Source organism: Crinia signifera, chromosome 3, assembly GCF_055691185.1.
Source record: "Crinia signifera chromosome 3, ASM5569118v1, whole genome shotgun sequence".
Classification (NCBI taxonomy): Eukaryota; Metazoa; Chordata; class Amphibia; order Anura; family Myobatrachidae; genus Crinia; species Crinia signifera.
The window spans coordinates 196,775,305-196,795,673 of record NC_139219.1 but is presented as its reverse complement, the minus strand read 5'-3'; the positions used below and the strand labels follow the sequence as shown (position 1 = coordinate 196,795,673).

Sequence of the window (20,369 nt, the reverse complement as noted above, 5' to 3'; positions counted from 1 at the left end):
ATCAAGCCAGATAGGGGTCTTTTTTGGGCCTATTTTTTTAAACTGCAATCCTGTCTGCCGCTGCAGTGCCACTCTTACATGAGCCACGTGTTTGTGCCGCACACTTGTGTGGCTTAGCATAGTTATCCAGCTACCTCGGTGCAACCTTTTGCCCTAAAAACAATATTGTGAGACTGGAAATGAGTGTAAATGAATGTTATTGAGGTTAATATAGCGTAGGAGCAAAAAAAAAAAACCCACCCAAATTCTGCAATTTTAGCAGTTTTTATGCTTTTTTAACGAAAAAATCAGAACCCAAAACCCAAAAAATCCAAACACAAAACACTTAGGAGGTGTTTTGCCAAAACCCATTAGAACCCAAAACCTCAAGGTAATCAGAACCCAAAACCCGAAAAGTGGCCGGTGCACATCCCTAGTAAATTAAAGAGTTAAATGTGTAGGTTTGAAATTCAATAAAATATTGTAATTTTATGACCATTAAAAACGGTCAGATATGTGAAATATCTTTATTTTATATACAAATAAACAAAGCTTTATGTTTAAAGGATCACTGGTGTCTGTCTTTTTACGAATATTCTTTTTGGAGTATTTCAAATTATCTCACAGCATATTATATGTGTTTTCAGGGAACTTATAATAAGACAGTTACTTTCTATTTATTAGTACAATGGTAATGAGTTCTGTGTTACACAATGTATATGTATTGCTTTATTTATAATTAGACATTTCACTTGTCTGCAGCTGAAATTAAATGATGGGGCCTTATTCTGGTTCACTCCTGGCAAATTCCTTCTTAGATGGACAAAACCATGGGCAAATTAGATTTGGGTGAGTTATTTTGTTTCTGTGCAGGGAAAATACTGACTGCTTTATTTTTACACTGCAATATAGATCTCACTTTGAAGTAAAACCCCACCCAAATCTAATTCTCTCTGCACAGGTTACATCTGCCCCACATGCAGTGCACACGGTTTTGTCCATCGAAGAAGTAATTTGCCAGAAGGAGTGAACCAGAATAAGGCCCCATGTGTGAATATTGTACAGAATTGCTCATAAATTACTCATTGGTTAATACTGCGTTTATATAAATCAAATACACTTATTAGTGGTTAAAGAAAAAGCAATGAATACAGTATATCATGAATATTCTCCAATTGATGTGTTGGGTGATTAACTGTATTCTATTCAAATGTATACCTCCTTGTCCTCAGCTACTTCAAATTTTCCTGGTCTCTTTCTCATATAATTAAAGTGATTTGTATTGTATATAAATTGTTCACTTTAATAGAGACATGTTACGCTCTAAGGCAGCAAGAGGATAGATGATTATTTATCTGTTTATGTGCTGCTCAACTCGCACAACAGAAAATACAGTTGTTACTGATCTCTCACCTACACTGATGCTGTACCACCATCTATTTCATGTATCCGGCTACAGTTGTGGCTGTGTATGCAATATAGTTAATACAGGTTGAGTATCCCTTATCCAAAATGCTCGGGACCAGGAGAATTTTGGATAACGGATTATTCCGTATTTTGGAATATTTTAATTATATTTAATTTTAATATTTCAATTATGTATTTTGAAGTATCTTGCATGTATGCTGTATAAACACATAATATACACACAAATATATTTTATTACCACATAAAATACACACAAATATATTTTAATTGTTCAAAAAACAAGGTTTCAAAACGTGAAACAAAATGTGTGTACTATCTCAGCACTGAATTTGAATGCCAAGCAATCATTGTCTTGCACATATATAGTGCCAGTTACATATCATGTCCCCAGTGATGCTGTTACAAATGTCCCCAGTGAGTTTTTAGCAAAAAAAATTGTTTTCACTTTCTGGAATGTCCGTATTTCGGAATAATTCGGATAACGGATATTCGGATACGGGATACTCGACCTGTAGCTATATTATCAGTCTCATCGCCGCCACTGGTATATGTCCATACCTGCGCTTCTGCCTTTATTTATTATGCACCCATCCGGGTCACGCACTAAATATGTTAGGCAATTAGCGCTGGGTAGGCAATGAGTTCTATATCAAGATCAGCAGCCGGATTACATATTATGTTTTTATTGATAAAGAGAAGATTTTGTCATATGGTCGTGCACCATTCATAAGAAAATGAGTCATAAAATATACCTTTTTTTCGGTTATAATTTAAAAAGAGCGCGAAATATGACATACAACAGAAAACATGTACACAAGTGAAAACAGTGTGATTTAAAAGGCACGTGCGGGTTCAGAGAGCAACTACCTTAATCAAAAATATATGTATGACACCATTATATCACTCCTTCTTATTCCATAAAACAATTGTTGAGGAGGAGGGTGTTTATTAGATTGGGGTTTGTGTGTGTTATATCATAAATTCAGCAGTACGTTTCTATAATGACCACTACCTTGTGGTGACAATTATTGGCACTTATTGAAGCCCTCGATTAATAACTCAGTTAATCAAGGTACAGGAGCACTGACAAGGATTGCGAGCTGGGCTATATCAATACATGCAGAGATATTGTCTACACAGATATGCGTGGGATTGTATTTCCTTGCATTGATATTTGCTACATTTGAGTATCTGTTTGTTCCATGTCGATACAATCTGGCAATCTGCCTAATATGTGTCACTCGTAAGTTGGATACAGATACGGTCTATGTAGTTAGGCGTTAGTGTGGTCATATAACTACCCCGCTGTCTGCAGTCACTCCCTGTACTAGGGACAGGTGCTGCGATGCGGGCTACTGTACATCGGCTGTCTCTCTCTGCACCACTGCCAGCTAGTGCTGGTGACACTGTGGTTACAGGGAGACTGCTGGGTATCACAGTGCAGGGTTGCCGTACTTTACAATCACTCCCTGTATAGGGATAGGCACGCCCTGTGCTAGAGACAAGTGCTGCAATGCGGGCTACGGTGCACCGGCTGTCTCTCTCTGTACCACTGCCAGCTAGTGCTGGTGACACTGCGGTTACAGGGAGATTGCTGGTATCGCCGTACTTTACAATCACTCCCTATATAGGGATAGGCACTCCCTGTGATAGGGACAGGTGCCGCGATGCAGTCTGCTGGACGTTGGCCGTCTCTCTCTCTGTACCGCCGACCGCTAACGCTGGTCACGCTGCGGTTAACAGGGAGACTGCCGGTGTAATCGTCCGGATTCACAGCTATCTGGAGGCACAAGTGCCGCAATGCGGGCTGCCGTATGCTGATTGTCCTTCACTGTACCGCTGACAGTTCGTGCTGCTACTGCTGCGGTTACAGGGGGACTAATAACGATAGTCTGCTGAGTTGTTTATTGTTTGTTTGTGTGTGTAATTGTATTTACTAGTCCTTTTCAGGAAGCTCGGAGATGTTGGTAGCGGCTCGGGAGGACTTGGGCACCTGAACTCCTGAGCACTCCAGAGTCCCCCCAAACCTGCCACCTGCTCCCTGCAACTAATGGCGGCAGGGGCTGCTGCAGGGCAGCTCAGACGTACGATCGCCAGAGCGACGGGATGGGAGGGCAGAGGAGGTGGGGGGTGCCTGGACAGGTGACGCGCCAGTGGTGCACAGCTGCAGGCACCATTGGCGCACATCTTTAAATTAGTGGTATGCCCGGGCATACCACTCAAGTGGTTAAGCCTTGGGAGAGGCACAGGGAAAACAAGTAACCCCCCCTCCCCCCCCAACCAATACAAATTGCTGTAGCTTCTCTTTGCCCCTGCAAAATAATAAGTACAATACAGAAACATACATGACGGGAATTATGTGTGGGTACACTGTGGCAGTGGGGCCAGGGGTGGTGGTCTCCTGACAACCAGGTGCCATCTTTCAGTGCCAGGGTGGCGGATGGATAACCCCATCATAGCCACTGTTAGTGCAACAGCTTCATAGGGATATACTATTGAATAGTCCAATAAAAAGGGCCTGCTTTGGCTGAAAACACATAGGTTCAGAGAAACTTGTGTGTTTTCGCAAAGCAGCAGCCCCATTTTGCTGCTTATGCTTCTCCTACCTGGGGCAGATGAAGCAAATCCTCGATAAGCAGTGGCTGTCTTGTTCCGGTGGATGCCTGTGATAGCTTTCACCAGTGATGTTAGAGGACACGCCGCGCAGCCACACACTGTTTCTCACGCCGCCCCGTCTGTCCGGACTCCAAGGTACCTGCCTCCTTCCCAACCCGCTCAGCGCTACATGGGAGAAGGGAATCAAATGCGCATGCCCTAAATCCTGGGATTGGCATCCCTATATACAAGGTACATATTTGGTATTTGACATTGTGCCAATCCTGCAGAATATGTGACGGGAACATCAGTGATAGCGAGAGGGGCAGGGCTGATACGAAGCATGATCCTGCTGTCTGCAGAGACATCTGATAGCTAAACACCTTGTGATGGGAACCTCATAAGCATATTTGTCCTAAAAACATTTGAACTCTAACTGGAACTTCCAGCACATGAATAACACAGAACCGCACCTGACATGTGAAACGGTAGGGAACAGCTGTGAATGAATAATCATTCTTTTCTCAGAAAACATAGCTGTTCTACATACTACAATCTGCATTGTTTTCTACTGAAATATACGGTCCCCGACTTACCTCTTGTGCATTAAATCGCAAGATCTCCTTCATGTATGTAGGTAATAAAGTCAGCAGAGTGTAAAAGGTCCAGTTATAAGAGAAATGAGCTACAACTATAGCCCACAGTGGCATTGACTTCAGCATAGCACAAACAGGCACAGACTTCTCCTTAGACAGCTAGAAGACAAAAATGTGGAGGCAAGAAAATTACATTAATTTTTGTTTCCTTCTTCTATATTGCAGCTATTGCTTAATAAATGAACATACAAACATGAAATTATCCCCTAAATGGTGCATGCCTTTGCCTCATCAGCAGCTGATGCGTTATAGTTTATTAGATGTACAGTGTCTTGGTCAAGTCAAAAGGTCAAAAAGGTCAACATGAGTTTTTCATGGGTTTCTGGCGTCTATGTCGACAAGGACACCATGTCTGCTCACCATGCTTCAGCACACTATTATAATCTAAAGGCCGAAGGACAAGTCAGACCTAATTTCCTTTGAGCTCCCCCGGGAGAGCACACTAATGATTTGGCACTTGATGTGCCATTATTTACATAGGATAAATCGCATGCATGTAAATTCCCGGGGAGCTGAGGGGGCAGGAGAATAAAATTGTAATGAACCTAGGCATTGTCAGGGTCCGTGCTGCGCCGAGTGCCCGGAGGGTGTGGGTGCAACGCTGCGGCGGGGCACTCCCCACTGCCATCCAATTTGGGACAATTTCTCGGCCCAATCCTTTGGGATCGGGCAAAATCAGTCCAAATCGGATAAGTGTATGGGTACCTTAACTCTATATCCTTGTGGATGGTAAAGTATGAAGTAGTCTGTCCCGTCCCCCCCCCCCCCCCCCCAAAAAAAAAAATCATAAAAAACTCATGTCAACATTTGTCGACCAATAGTTGTTGACTTTTTGGCTGTCAACTTAGACACTGTAAATCTACTGACTGGACACATGCAGTGCTGGTAACCAAAAGGAGGAAAAGGTCATTTTATCTTATCTTGGTAGAAGATGATATTATTTTCTAGTTTGCTAATTGCACTTAAAATGTACAGAATTAGGCTTTACATTTGTAGCATTCTCTTAACCATACAGTCATATGTTAGGCTTCTATTGTTTACCATCATTGCTTTTGTTTGGTATGGGATCTGTATTGGGCAGGATTTTAAATGCATTTGTTATTTTTTAAACACATACTCCTGTGCATACCCTCCTTTTGTGTCAACTTCAGGAGATGTGTCCTACCGGTAATTCCTTTTCACAATGTCTTATTAGAGGGTATGCGCAGGAGACAGGCACATATAAAACTTTGAAACTGGGTGTACTGGCTCCTCCCCTCTGAATCCCCACCCAGGAACCAGTTAAGGAAAAACTTTGCCAGAAGAAGGATGAAACATATGAGAGAAGGATATGTAGATATCAATATGTTAACCAACATATGTGTAAACAAGTGGTGAGATTTATAGCAGCACACCGTTCATACAACAATCAAACAACCAAAAGGCCACCGTAGTCGAACAGTATGGACTACTCAACAGAGTAATCAACTGCAGTAAGACCCCGCACTGAGGCGGGCGCCCAGTATCCCATAAAGACTTTGTGAAAAGGAATTACCGGTAGGTATTAAATTCCTATTTTCACTATCATTTTTATGGGATACTGGGAAACGTCTTAAGACCTTGGGGAAGTCCCAAAGCTTCCAGAAGGGGCGGGAAAGTGCGGAGACTGCTGCAGTACCGGCCACCCAAACTGGGTATCCTCTTTGGCCAGGGCGTCAAAACTTGTAAAAACTTGTAAAAAATCGATGATTGTAATCCAGCAATGCTGTAGGCATAAGTGTCCTGTCGACTCTAGCTGCACCCACTCAGCGCTGTTGTCTGATGACAGACAGCTGCTGGGTATCCTCTTTGGCCAGGGCGTCAAAACTTGTAAAAACTTGTAAAAAATCGATGATTGTAATCCAGCAATGCTGTAGGCATAAGTGTCCTGTCGACTCTAGCTGCACCCACTCAGCGATGTTGTCCGATGACAGACAGCTGCTGATAGCTTTAGCGGGGAGCTGGACGTACAATACTGAACGGAGTTACAGGTGGTAATTTGGAGCTCCGAGCAGAGCAAAAGCCGCCTAGTAATTACCGCTAAGTCAGTCAGACCAGAGGAGAAATTCTCTGCAGAAGGCTCAATGGCGGGTGGTTGACAATCCGATTGGAATGCGTAGCATAAAGGGGTTCAGCAATCCCCAACCCTTAACGCATTTCTCCGTCAATTATAGCAACAGTTTCATCAGAAGGAATGAGGCTCCATTCCCCTGGATGGAGGTCGTGGAGACTTTTTGCGGCCTCCCTCATACATGAGTTGCTCTTCGTTCCTCCCTGGCGGCTGACGTATGCCACCGTCGTGGCATAGTCGGACTGCATTTGAACAGCCTTGTGACGTAGTAGGGTTTGAGCTTGCAGGATTGCATAATATACTGCCCTCAATTCCAAGACATTGATGTGCAGCATCGACTCCCACCAGGTCCATCTGCCCTGAAAGGACCTGCCTAGGGTAACCGCTCCCCATCCCAACAGACTGGCATCTATTGTCAGGAGTATCCAGTCCTGTATCCCGAATATCCTTCCTGCCAACAGGTTTGGAGCATGGGTCCACCAAAGAAGTGATTGCCGAGCTTGACGTGACAAGAATATCCTCTTGTGCATGAGAAGGTGTGAGTCTCACCATTTCTTCAGCAGTTCTAGCTGGAAAGGTCTGTTGTGAAACCTCCTGAATTGGAGTGCTTCGAACGTGGCTACCATTTTTCCCAGCAACTTAATGCATTGGTGAACAGACACCAGAGTCCTGGCTAGGACCTCCAGGACCAGAGTCCGAATATCCCCCACCTTCTCCTGGGGAAGAAACACCTTTTGGTTTTCTGTGTCCAGTATCAGTCCCAGAAAGAGAAGCCACCTTGTCTGTGTCATGGAAGATTTCTGTAAATTGATAATCCATCCGTGTGACGTCAGGACTTGTTTGGTCGTAACAATATCTTGCAGGAGCACCTGGTCTGATCCTGCCTTGATCAGCAGGTCGTCCAGGTAGGGCATGATGTTTACCCCCATCCTTCTGAGCAGCAGCATCATTTCCACCATTACTTTGGTAAATATGCGCGGGGCCGTTGATAGGCCGACCGGCAGGGCTCTGAATTGGAAATGTTCGTCTTTCAGAGCAAATCTCGGAAACTCCTGGTGTGGGCCCCAAATAGGAATGTGGAGATAGGCATCCTTCACGTTCAAGGACACCAGAAATTCTCCCACTTCCAAACTGGCTATCACTGCTCTCAAAGACTCCATTCTGAACTTTTACACCTTTAGAAAAGGGTTAGTTGCTTCACTCATTTCCAGGATAGGATGAAGAGGAGGCAGAATCATATTTCCCAGTGGGAGTCCTCCACGGAGGATCCCACTGAGAAAGCAAATTGTGAACTCAAAGAGAGTTTTTTTAAATTGGAGGATTTATTGAAGTCCGAACTAAGACATTGGTTGGATAGCACCAACTTACAGAAGTACGTTGATAAAAAAATGGTACCTAGGGGGCTGAGACTCTTTAAGCCCTCTATCTTTCAAGATGAGACAATTTTCCAGGAGGAATGGAACAGCATCCTAGATCGTTGTTCCTTTTCCCTAATGGAAGTTGTAATAAAATATAGAAAAGAACAAGCTGAGTCTCTAGCAAAAGAGATAGAGGAACTAAAGATCTTAATGGAACCACACAGTAACGGTAGAGAATTTAAGGAAAGGGACAAAATAGTCACTGAAAAAGTTGAAAAATTCGAACAACAACTCTTAAATAACAAGTGTTCAAAATTTAAGAGGGATCTAGAGGACTATAGGAGAGGAGAGGAACGTACATACAAACTTCTTAATAGAAATAATTTGAACAAAAGAAGAAATACCTACCAAGCCAATACAAGGGAATATAATAGAAATGAACATGACAGAAGAGGAAACGAGGAACGCCCCAGACAGTATCGAGATAGATTCCAACAAAATGTCTATCCAGATCCACAACCTTCAAGGAGAAACAATTATCCATCAAGACCCGACCATTCAACACCTCCATATAGCCAAAGAATAGAACCAACACCGTATGCAGCTGAGACTCCCAACAGACTTGGAGCCAGACCCAAAAGAAAGGAGAGACTATACTCAGATGTAGCAAGACCTAATGAACCGACTGTTTTTTTAGACCAGAGCCAAAGGAGGATCTCACGACCAGAGAGACTATCAGACCCCCCCAAAAAAAGAAGATACAGCATAGAGGATGTAGAGGAGGAAGAAGAGTGGCATTCAAGAAACAAGTAAATAGACAAAATAAGAAAGAAGTAATAAATATCATCAACTTGTCTAACAAAGTACTCTCAAAACCTGAAATTTCCTTGTTAAGCCGCGGCCTTAAATTTGCCCCCACCTCTTCTACCAATATTTTTTCTCTTTTCGTAGAACTTAATAGATATATACGGAGCCTCTGCCGCAACCGCTTTTTTGCGAACAAGAATCTTCAGAACCAACCTGAACAGGGACAGCCCATCATTTTAGATTCCGATGATCTACCAACCCTAAAAATATTAGAGGAATTGCAACAAATGAATTTCCCAGCCGAAACAGAACCAACAACTGAAAAGATTTTTGACATCACCAGAGGGCGATTCAAACTAAAATCAGATTTTTTTCCCATTAAACATAAAGGCCCCTCCATTGAAACTTTTTATAAAACAACACTCTCAGACTTCCGATCACTATGCATGAAATCTTATTCAAAAAAACACCAAATCCAAAATAAATCAAATTTATCCAAACTCGAAAGACAAGCTATAAAAAAGCTCACATCTGACACAACAATTGTAATTAAGGAGGCCGACAAAGGCGGAGGACTCGTCATTCAAAATAGAGAAGACTACGTGTCCGAGGCCTTTAGACAACTCAACGATGTCACGTTCTACAGAAAGCTGGCTAATAATCCGACCAACACCTATCTCATGGAACTTCGTATTCTCTTAGAGCATGCGAAAGATGAAGGCATTATTTCAAATGATGAATTTCGTTTTCTTTTCACCGAACACCCAGTGGTGCCTATTTATTATCATTTACCCAAGGTACACAAATCCCTCACCTCACCCCCTGGGAGACCTATTATTTCGGGAATTAATTCACTCACTTCTAACCTTTCTTTTTATGTCGATAGTTTTTTACAACCACGAGTGCCCACCCTCAGGTCATATATCAAAGATACTACCTCTTTCTTAAATTTGATCACAGATTTCACATGGAAAAATTCATATCAGTTTCTTACTCTGGACATCCAGAGCCTTTACTCAAATATTCCACATCACACAGGTATCCAGGTAATTGCAGACAGATTGGCAAAAGACAATGACCTGAGGGTGGAACACCAACACTTTATTCGGGACTCTATTCTTTTTATTTTGGAACACAACTATTTCCTTTTTTTAGACACCTACTATCTACAAGTCATGGGTACCGCCATGGGGACCAGGTTTGCGCCAAGCTACGCTAACCTTTACATGGGCGAGGTGGAGGAACAACTAATTTGGGGGAGTGGCTTTGGCGCGAACCTGATCCTCTATGGTCGGTACATTGACGATCTTTTTATTATTTGGGACGGGGATGCACCTTCAGCACAATCTTTTGTTGACCACTTGAACCACAATCAGTTCAATTTAATTTTTACACATCACCTTCACGCACTTAGAACCACTTTTCTAGACATCTCACTGGAGATAGTCGACAATAAAATCATCACTAAAAACTACACAAAAGAAGTGGGAAAAAATGCCTATCTTCATTTTAAAAGTCAGCACTACTTTCCGTGGAAACGCTCTATTCCAAAGAGTCAATTTACTAGGTTAAGGCGGAACTGTTCTAACACAGACGATTTTATTATACAAGCCCAGGACATGTCATCTGCTTTCCTCCAAAGAGGGTATCCACAACACCTAGTAACAAAAGCCCTTAATGAAGTACTCAGCGTTGAGAGAAAAAACCTTCTGACCTACACCGACAAAGTGAAAGAAACGCCTAACAAAGACATTGCATATATCTCTACCTTTAATAACTCTAGCATGGAGATTAAAAAGATCATAAAGAAGAATTTTCCAATTCTTAAGCAGGACCCTTTTCTGGCCAAATGTCTTCCTAACGAACCTATTTTCATCTTCAAAAAAAGCAATTCTCTGAAACATTTGCTGGCTCCAAGTCTTTTGAGAGAAGAAGAATCAACTACAAATGCCAGCAATACGTGGCTACCTCAGAAACCCAAAGGATGTTTCAGTTGCAACGGAAACAGATGTATAACTTGCTCATTTATCCATAAAACAAAAACATATATGATCCCAACTACAAAGAATATATATACTATTAAACACTTCATTAATTGCGACACGAAATATACTATCTATATTCTGACCTGCAGCTGCAAAATCTTTTATGTAGGCAGAACAACACGGAAATTGAAAATAAGGTTCCTAGAACATAGACGTAACATCATTAATGGTATATTAACCCACAGTGTTTCCAAACACTTTTCTATCCACCACAATAAAGACCCCAAAAGTCTAAAAATTCTAGGCATAGAATATATAGATGTAACCTCCAGAGGGGGCGATAGATACAGGAGTCTATGTCGCCAGGAAGTATACTGGATGCACCAGTTTGGATCAATACATCCAGAGGGCCTAAATGAGGCGGTTGAGCTTAATGTCCTGATCTAGGAGGCAACACAGTATCTTTATTGTTTCTGTCCAGAACCACCGCTCACCGGCCTTTTGGCCCCAGCCCTGCTCTTTACATTTTTGACTTCCCTAATAAATTTAGATCTATTTATCTCTTTATTTGATAACTATCGTATCTTCCATTAATGTTTGAACGAACCCTGCATAACCATGTCTGCTCGGAAGAGAAACTCTGATCAATAGAAATAGTAATGTATACATACATCCAGCCGACCAATAATGAAACTGTTTCCAATTGTAAGCTACTCATTATATATATCTATATTGTGACCTTATTTATTTTTTTATTTTTCCATCTTTTTTCAATTCATCCTAATAATTTTTCCATGTCCATTCCTCCCTCTACTTCATATCTTCATATTTTTATATATATATATATATTTTTTTATATATATTTTTTTCTTAGATTTTATTAATATCATTATATATACACCTTTATTTCATTTATACCTTCATTAGTATTTACCTGGTTTACACATTTTGACCCACAACTATATAACTATGAATGACCATAATATCTTAGTGCTAATACAACCTCAATCACTAAATGTGAACTTCTACAGTAAACCTTTATTTAACTGTTATAAATATTTGCCTATCTTCTGATAACGCTAATATGTTCCTTTGATTGCCATATACTCTCCTACCTGCCTATTCTACATTTTGTATCTGCAATTACCTTGGCAACCATCTAGTAACGTAACCAAAGGGAAGATTACTCCCTTTGTTCCGACCACGTGACCTGAAGTCAGAGAGACGCCCATCTTCCACATCACTGTATTACCAACACGGAGCCGCACGTTCCCCCTGCCCACTGTTTTAAAATGCTATGGCAACCGCTGAGCAGCGTCACCGACCACGTGACCGCAGTACAGAGGGATGATCACTCCTTCAGTCCCGATCACGTGATCGGACGCCACAGACACGCCCACTCTCTTACGTCAGTGTATCTGTAACACAGAGACGTACGTCCGGCAGTATTAAGTATCCACAGCCTCTGCACTATAGGACCGGACGCTAACGACTCCCTACCCGCCCACCTTCATTATACGAGTGTCACACTTGCTGACTAGAAAGAGGAAGCACAGATATAGTACTTCCGCCCTCAGTGCTTTCTGCATCAATGCCCCATTTCCTCACTCACATCCCAGACCAATACGGGATCATTACAGTCAACTAGTATCAACCCCTAACCAATGAAACCTCATCTCCTTAATGCAATACCCCGCAACATGTGACCACAGTTCACCAATGAACCCTTTCTCCTGATTGTTTCTTTTATCTGTAATTATATGGAAAAAACGTTTTTTAACTAATACAAATATACTATTCTTGTTATCTTCTGCCTCCTCTGCATACTTTAATTATATTTTATGAACAAATTGGACTGATTATGTGCTAGATTGTGTATCATGTGACCAACTCACTTCCTGTTCAGTCTGGTATATAAACCCTTCAGATACAATACCACATCACCTTTGATAAAGCCGCTGAGACAGCGAAACGCGTCAGGTGTCTGCCTACAGCCAGTTTTATTGGACTACTCCAGACCAGCCTTGGACCCCTTTTTCCCTTGTGGACCATCATTTGCTGCACTTTGGCGATTTGCCCACCACCTGGAAGGACTCCATCCATGTCAATTGGACAATCCAGCTCTGGGTGACTCCCTCACTCTGGAAGGTGACTCGGCCCTAATTCCAACTCGGGCCTTGAGTCCCAGGGAGATACAAACCACACACCCCAGCATCCGATCTACAGGTGGACGGTAACCCCAAAATCTTTGCACTTGCATTTGCACTTTATGGTCCTAACTCCAGGCATAATAGGAATGGACAGTCCACACACTGCATTTTAAATCCCCCAAACCAGTCTTAATGTATACCTGTTTACATCAATTTTATTGGTCATATTAAACCTACTGTTTTTTAACTTGTACAATCAGTCCAATTATCATTACATACACCCACATAGCCAGCGCTGCTCATCCCTTCTCTTTTTTTGTATTGCACAGTTCGGGTCCAACTAACCCGACACCTACAGCAGCTGCTAGTGAAGCAGCCCAGGTCACAGCGCCACCTTCCCCTCTCCTTCCTTGTGGAGAAGCACTTTTCCACTTGATCAGCAGGTCGTCCAGGTAGGGCATGATGTTTACCCCCATCCTTCTGAGCAGCAGCATCATTTCCACCATTACTTTGGTAAATATGCGCGGGGCCGTTGATAGGCCGACCGGCAGGGCTCTGAATTGGAAATGTTCGTCTTTCAGAGCAAATCTCGGAAACTCCTGGTGTGGGCCCCAAATAGGAATGTGGAGATAGGCATCCTTCACGTTCAAGGACACCAGAAATTCTCCCACTTCCAAACTGGCTATCACTGCTCTCAAAGACTCCATTCTGAACTTTTACACCTTTAGAAAAGGGTTCAATGTCTTTAAGTTCAGTATGGGGCGTACCGAACCGTACGGTTTCGGTACTACGAACAGGTTGGAGTAATAACCCCTTCCTTGTTCCGCCACTGGGACTGGGACTATGACCATAGATTTTACCAGCTTGTGTACCACTTGTCTCAGTATTACCTGATCCTCCGCAGCTGCTGATAATCTTGATCGGAAGAACCTGTGAGGGGGCGGACCGGCAAACTCCAGCCTGTAGCTGTTGGAAATAAGATCCCTCACCCATGAATCCAAGTGAGAGGCATTCTTATATTTGGCTGAAATATGCCAACCAACCCCCCACCTCGAGGCTGTCTCGCATGGGGGACCGCGAGTCAGGCTGAAGGCTTTGAAGAAGCTGAACAGGAGGCACGCTCCTGTGTAGCTGGAGCTCTTCTGAATTTCCCTCTGCCGCCTCTGGCCGCAGAGGAAGCCCCTCTCAACCTCTGTTAAGGCTTGGAAGGCCGAAAGGACTGCTGCGACGGTCCCGTAAAGGGACGTCTGGTTTGCGTGGCTGTGGTCAGAAGAAGTGGATTTCCCCACCGTTGCCTTGGAAATTAGAACATCTAACTCACTGCCAAACAACTTATCTTAACAAATGTGGATACCGTCACCCACTAATTCACAGCCGCACCAACAAAACCAAGGCTGTGTTGGCTAGAACTTGTGTAGTCTAGCAGGGGTTAAATATAAGTGATAAAATAGTTTCATATACATTTCAACATGAGAAATACATTTAGATATTTTAAAAAACAGATGAAAACAGGTGGGACCACTTTTTAGCGTCTAACCTTTTTTTTTATTTCAACATGGTCTTGATATATAAAATATGGAGATAATTAATCTTTTTTTGTATTTAATTGTTGCTTATTTGTTTATAACAATGGAATTATTGTTGGTAATTCCCCCCCCCCCCCCCCATTTTTTCCTTCTGTACTCTGCCCCTGATTGAATACTTATCCTGGGAATTCGCCCAGGATTGAATATTGTACTGAAATTATATTTATAAAAAAGGAATATGATGGACTGCTTATCCCTTTAAAGCTGATCGCCACCTGCTTGGGCGAATCACCAGCTATTTGAACCTTAGGCGGGATGCTATATAGCAGAAATGCGGTAAAAACCCCGTTTTCGGGGTTTCTACCGCATTTCTATATGCTATATGGCGCCTCCGCAGTGTCAGCGCTGCGGAGGGAATCGCCAGCTAAAGCTGGCGAATCCCTGCAGAAGCCTATGGGCTTCTTACCGCAGCGCTGTTTGAGGGATCCGTCACGGATCCCTCCCAGCGTGCCCTGCGGCCGGCGCCGGGGTCTGCGCATGCGCAGATGGACTCCCGGGTCACAGACCCGGAAGTCCAGCGCCGGCACCGCATCGCAAGGGACAGCTCTTACCGCAAGAGCTGTCCCTTGCATGAATAACGGCATATGTTATAGCATATGCCGTTATTAAAAATGCGATGTCCGGCGAAGGGGGGCCGCGGATGTTATAACATCCCGCCCAGTGTATGGTGACTGAATTTTTTTTTGTATATAATACAAAGGTATTTCTATTTACTTTATCTGTAGTAATGTGGTTACCCCAAGAGCGCTATATATTTGTGAAATTGCACTATATGTATATTTTCTAACAATACATTTAATGCTACAGCGCTAACATCTGTTTATTTCCTCTTTAAATAGCAAATGGGAATCTTCTCTCTCACCTTTGTCCAAATAGGAATATAAAAGTAAAGTATATAGACTGCCTATTCTTTACAGGGACACCTTATATTACTAGAGTGCAGCTAGAAGGGGTCAATCAGAAGGGCTTAAGGCCCCCATACACTATGCGATTTTCAGCCGATTTCAGCCCTTTTGGCCGATAAATCGGGTGAAATCGGCCAAAAATCGCATGTGTTTGACATCAGATCTGATCTGATGCGCGGTCCCGTGCGCATCAGATCGGATCAGGGTGTCGGACCTGCAGAACATAAAAGATGTATCGGAATCTGACCCATCATGGGCATATCGTGGGTGCTTTTGCACCCATGATGTATCAGATCCAATACATCTATATGTTTGGACCCTCCTCCCACCCCCCGCAGTACTTGTATGTTACCAGAAACGGCTGCCGGAGAGAAGCCGCCGGATTGTCCTGTCAGGCTGTCACATATGTAGTGACAGCACTGAGCGGTAAAAGAAGAAGTGCTCAGTCGCCTCTGGGCTGAGCTCCGGCAGTGTACGGCACCAGATTGCCTGCGTGGCTCTCTGTAGACTCCAGTGTTAGAAGAATTTAACACACGGGAGTCCACAGAGAGGCGCGAAGACACCGCACGCTGCTGGAATTCAGCCCGGAGGTGATGGAGTACTTCTTTTTATTCAAATACAGTAAGAGCATTATTACATTAGTAAACGGAGGGAACACCAGCTTTATTTTGAAGGGGGCCCAGCTTTTATAACTGAAGGACAACTGTAGTACACACTTATGGCACATCCATGTGCATGCTGGTGCTTGTAGTTCTCCTTGAGTCTCTATATGGTGCATATATACAGTAAGTATTAAGGTGCATATATACAGTAAGTATTAAATATAATAAGTAAGCTGCTATGGGGCCCAGCGGCTGGCGGGGCCCGAGGTCCCAGCAGGCAGTCCCCTGCACCCTATATCACTGTCCCGTGCTCCCTTTCTGGCTCTGAGTCTGCAGGGGTAGTGTGCAGGCCAGAAGTTGTGAGATGCTTCCAAAAGGGAGAAGCAGAGGTAGTCCCAGAGCCTGCGCCAGGGGGACCTGAGATGGCCAATTGGAGACACGGTGTGGAGGAGGAGACGAGTCACCTGGCGGTGCCCATAGGCGGGGAACCTGATGGGAGGAAGAAACAAGGCACCCGTGGGCGGGGAACCCGGGGTGCGGAGGATCTAACAAGGCACCCAGCGTCGGGTGGAGGGAAAACGGCACATGGCGCTGGTGAGGAGGGGACCCAGCGCCAGGAGGAGAGAGAGCAAATGATCCAGCACTGTCAGATGTATACAGGTAATTCATTTGTATTGAGGAGGACACATACACAGTACCTGTCTGCCTGTCACAACCCTTTCAAACCCCTACTCTATCTCCTCTCCCTTCTCCCCCTCTTTCTCTTCTACCCCCTCTCAGTTCTTCCCGTCCCGAGTCCCCCTTTCCCTTCCTCCCCTATCCCACCACTCCTTTCTTCCACCTCATCTCCCTGCTCCACTGTCCTTCCCCCTCCTCAGCCCCACCCCCCCATCCTATCTCCGCTCTCTATCTTTACCCTCCCTCTCTCTCCCCCATCCCTTTCCTCTCTTTAGCCCCGTACACATGGGGTGATTTAAGCCCATATCGCAGAAGATATGGTTGCTCAGTGTGTACAGGGCAACGGTCACTAAGAGTGTGCTCCAGCGACCAGCTGTGCGACACGTGGCTTTCCCATTCAGCGTGTCTCGTTTGTCGCTGCGATTTGGTCGCTGAGCAATATTAAGTAAAAATCGCACAGACAAAATCGCTCCATGTGTATGGAACTTTTCTCTATTGCCCTGCTTTCTCTGCCCTTTCTTTCTCCTCTATCTCTCCTCTCCACATTTTTTTCTTTCTCTCTCTCTGATAGTCTCTACCTGGCACTGTCTCTCCCTGACACCCACTATCTCTTTTCGGTCTCCCCTTTGGCTCCCTTACACTCCCCTTTGGCTCCACTTTTTCTCCCAGTCACTCTTTTTTTCTCTGTGGGCAGGATGCTCTAAACTGAAAATGCTGTAGAAACTCCTTTATCAGGGTTTTTACCACATTTTCATATGCTCTAAAGCCGCTCCATCGGGGCACCACTGCAGCGGGAAATGCCAGTTGCGGCGAGAAGTCTATTGGCTTCTCTACGCAGTGCTGTGTGATGGGTCCTTCACGGATGCCTCTCAGCATGCGCATGAGTGACTCCCGAGTCTCAGACCTGGAAGTTCAGGGACAGTGCTGCATAGCAAAGGACAGTTCTTATCGCAAGAGCTGTCCTTTGCGTTACTAACTGTTAGTACATATGCGATTAGTAAGAATGCGGTGGCCAGCGGAGAGGTGCAGCAGATGTTAGAGCATCCCACCTGCTATCCCTGACACCCTCATTCACTTACTGATTCACTGCGTATTGCAGTATATGTGTTACCAGCACAATGTATTTTTGACAGATTACCAGAAAATCCTGTGTTAAAAAACAGGGGATGAGGGACAGCCTAGGATCAGGGACCCCACTGATGGCTCAGGGCCGCTAGGCTGTGTGGCATTGTAAATCACATGACACTGCGTCAGATAAATCACATGCGATTTATCCGACACAAATTGGATGTTTAAAATGGCACATCAAGTGTCAAATTGTATGTAGGCCTCCTGGGAAGCTGCTGGGGAAGTTCAAGGGAAATTAGATGCAATTTACAGGTCAGATAAATCTTACTAGTGTATGGGGGCCTTTAGATCAGGCATGCCCAAACAATGGCCCCCCAGCTGTTATGAAACTACAAGTCCTATCATGGTTTGCAACAGTTTTGCTAGTAGGGAATGCTAAATCAATGGCAAGGCATGCTGGGATATGTAGTTTCACAACAGCTGGAGGGCCAGAGTTTAGTAGGTTTTACTGATAAAGATTACGGTGTATCATTGCACCAACCCTCTAGCACTGGGGAAGCCAACTCCAGTCCTCGAGAGCTACCAACAGTTAATGTTTTCCAGATCTCCTCACAGAATCACTAGTGAAGTAATTAGCTCCACCTGTGGATCTTTTAAAATGTGACAGTGAGCAATGAGTGCACCTTTGCAGCAGCTAGGTTGTCTGGAAAATGTGAACTGTTGGTAGCTTTCGAGGACTGGAGTTGGCTACCACTGCTCTAGCACCTGCACCTGTTTACCTTGGTAAAAATAATGCTCCTACTGTAATTGGCCTACAAATTAGAGAGCTGTCCTGGTAAGACTTGGATGGTACATTCCAATGGACGAATGCTGTGAGGATTAGGGGATTTTATTGCCGTCTCAATTTTATTAATCTCACCTAAGAACAGCACATGAGCAGTATGGTGCAGATAAACAAAGGGAGTGAGGACAGCAGATAGTGAGCTCGGAAAGAGGAGAATGAAGAGGAGAAAGCTGTGCGATACAGAGCAGTGAGCTGGCGTGGTAGGTGTAAAGGGTACACACTGGGCGACTTACGTGAAAGCCGCTCAGTTTTCACATTTCAGCATGAAAGCCACCCAGTGTGTACAGCCCGGCGATAAGAGCGGTGAGCGCTGCTGCGCCCTCCGGCATCATCTCCGGGAAAGCCGTTCATCTACTGGTATTACCAGCAGATGAGTGGCTTTGTGAACGGCTTTCCATAGCGATGCAGTATGGAAAGCCGTCCTTCCCCCGCTGATGGCACCGGGCAGGGGGAAAGCCGCTCAGTGTGTATGCACTGAGCGGCTTTTCCCCAGCGATGATAGTGATCATCGCTGTCCATACACGCTGGGCAAAAACGCCCAGTGTGTATGGACCTTAAGGGGACCTGGGGTTTCAACTGGGCTCTGCCAGTTTTCGTCAGGGGTCTGGCAGAGCACAGTTGAAACGGCCGTCGGGCTAAGCAGCTGTTTGTTTGTACTGCACAGCATGGAATAAAACACGTTTTCTTCACCTACTTTGGAGTGCTGGTCTGGATCCTTCACAGGGAGTGTGGGGGGTAAGTGCTGTATATAAAACCCTATATAGACCTTGCACCAAGTCTAACCTACATGGAGTGCCGCCCTGCATAACTATATATATATATATAATCTCAAACAGTCCAGAGAATAAGCAGAGACACTCGGGAGGTCTTTTTAAAAAAAGTTTGAATGGTGGACAAGTGAAAGCCAACGTTTCGGGGTTCGCTAACCCCTTTATCAAGGTGTAATATTTATATACACATACACACTTGTAACTTTCACGAATATGATTCTGTTCAGTACCAAGCTTTGTACAGAGACAAAAGGGGGTACCATGTCTACCAACTTATTTCTGTCCTATGGTTTTCGTTAACAAACATTTAAAAGTTTGGTACTTGTTTCCTAGCACGGCCACAATCATATGGATCGTGTACCTTTAAGTTAAGGTACACGATCCATACGATGGACCCGATTTCCTTTGAAATCAGGTCCATTTTGCCGGCTAGGAGACAATATCGGGGGCATCGCGTCGGTCGGGACCATTAACAATGGTCCCGACGCGACCGACGCGATGCCCCCGATTTCCCCATAGGCTTCAATGTTAAAAAATATTTTAACATTGAAATCTTGTCGGGAAAGGTAAAATATCGGGGGCATCGCGTCGGTCGGGACCATTAACATTGGTCCCGACGCGATGCCCCCGATTTTTCCATAGGCTTCAATGTTAAAATATTTTTTAACATTGAAATCGTGAAAAAATGTGAAAAATGTGAAATGGGCCAATATGACCCATTTCACATTATAGATGTCCCCGTCGTCAACCCACGATAGACGCCAACCCGAAGCGTGGCGAGCGCAGCGAGCCCGCGAGGGGCGGCGGTGCGCGTCCTCCGACCTTTTCATTCCCCTACTATCCACATCGGCGTGGAGTTGAGAATAGAA

General features: G+C 44.2%; 1 protein-coding gene across 1 annotated transcript in view; it reads right to left on the bottom strand.

Annotated features, from left to right (window-relative positions):
* Window positions 1-20,369, bottom strand: part of SLC17A5 (solute carrier family 17 member 5) — a 79,953-nt gene that overhangs the window by 26,286 nt on the left and 33,298 nt on the right. The window contains exon 7 of the mRNA XM_083177202.1: window positions 4,599-4,757. Coding sequence (XP_083033328.1) covers window positions 4,599-4,757 — 159 coding nt within the window. The remainder of the gene's footprint in view (window positions 1-4,598; window positions 4,758-20,369) is intronic.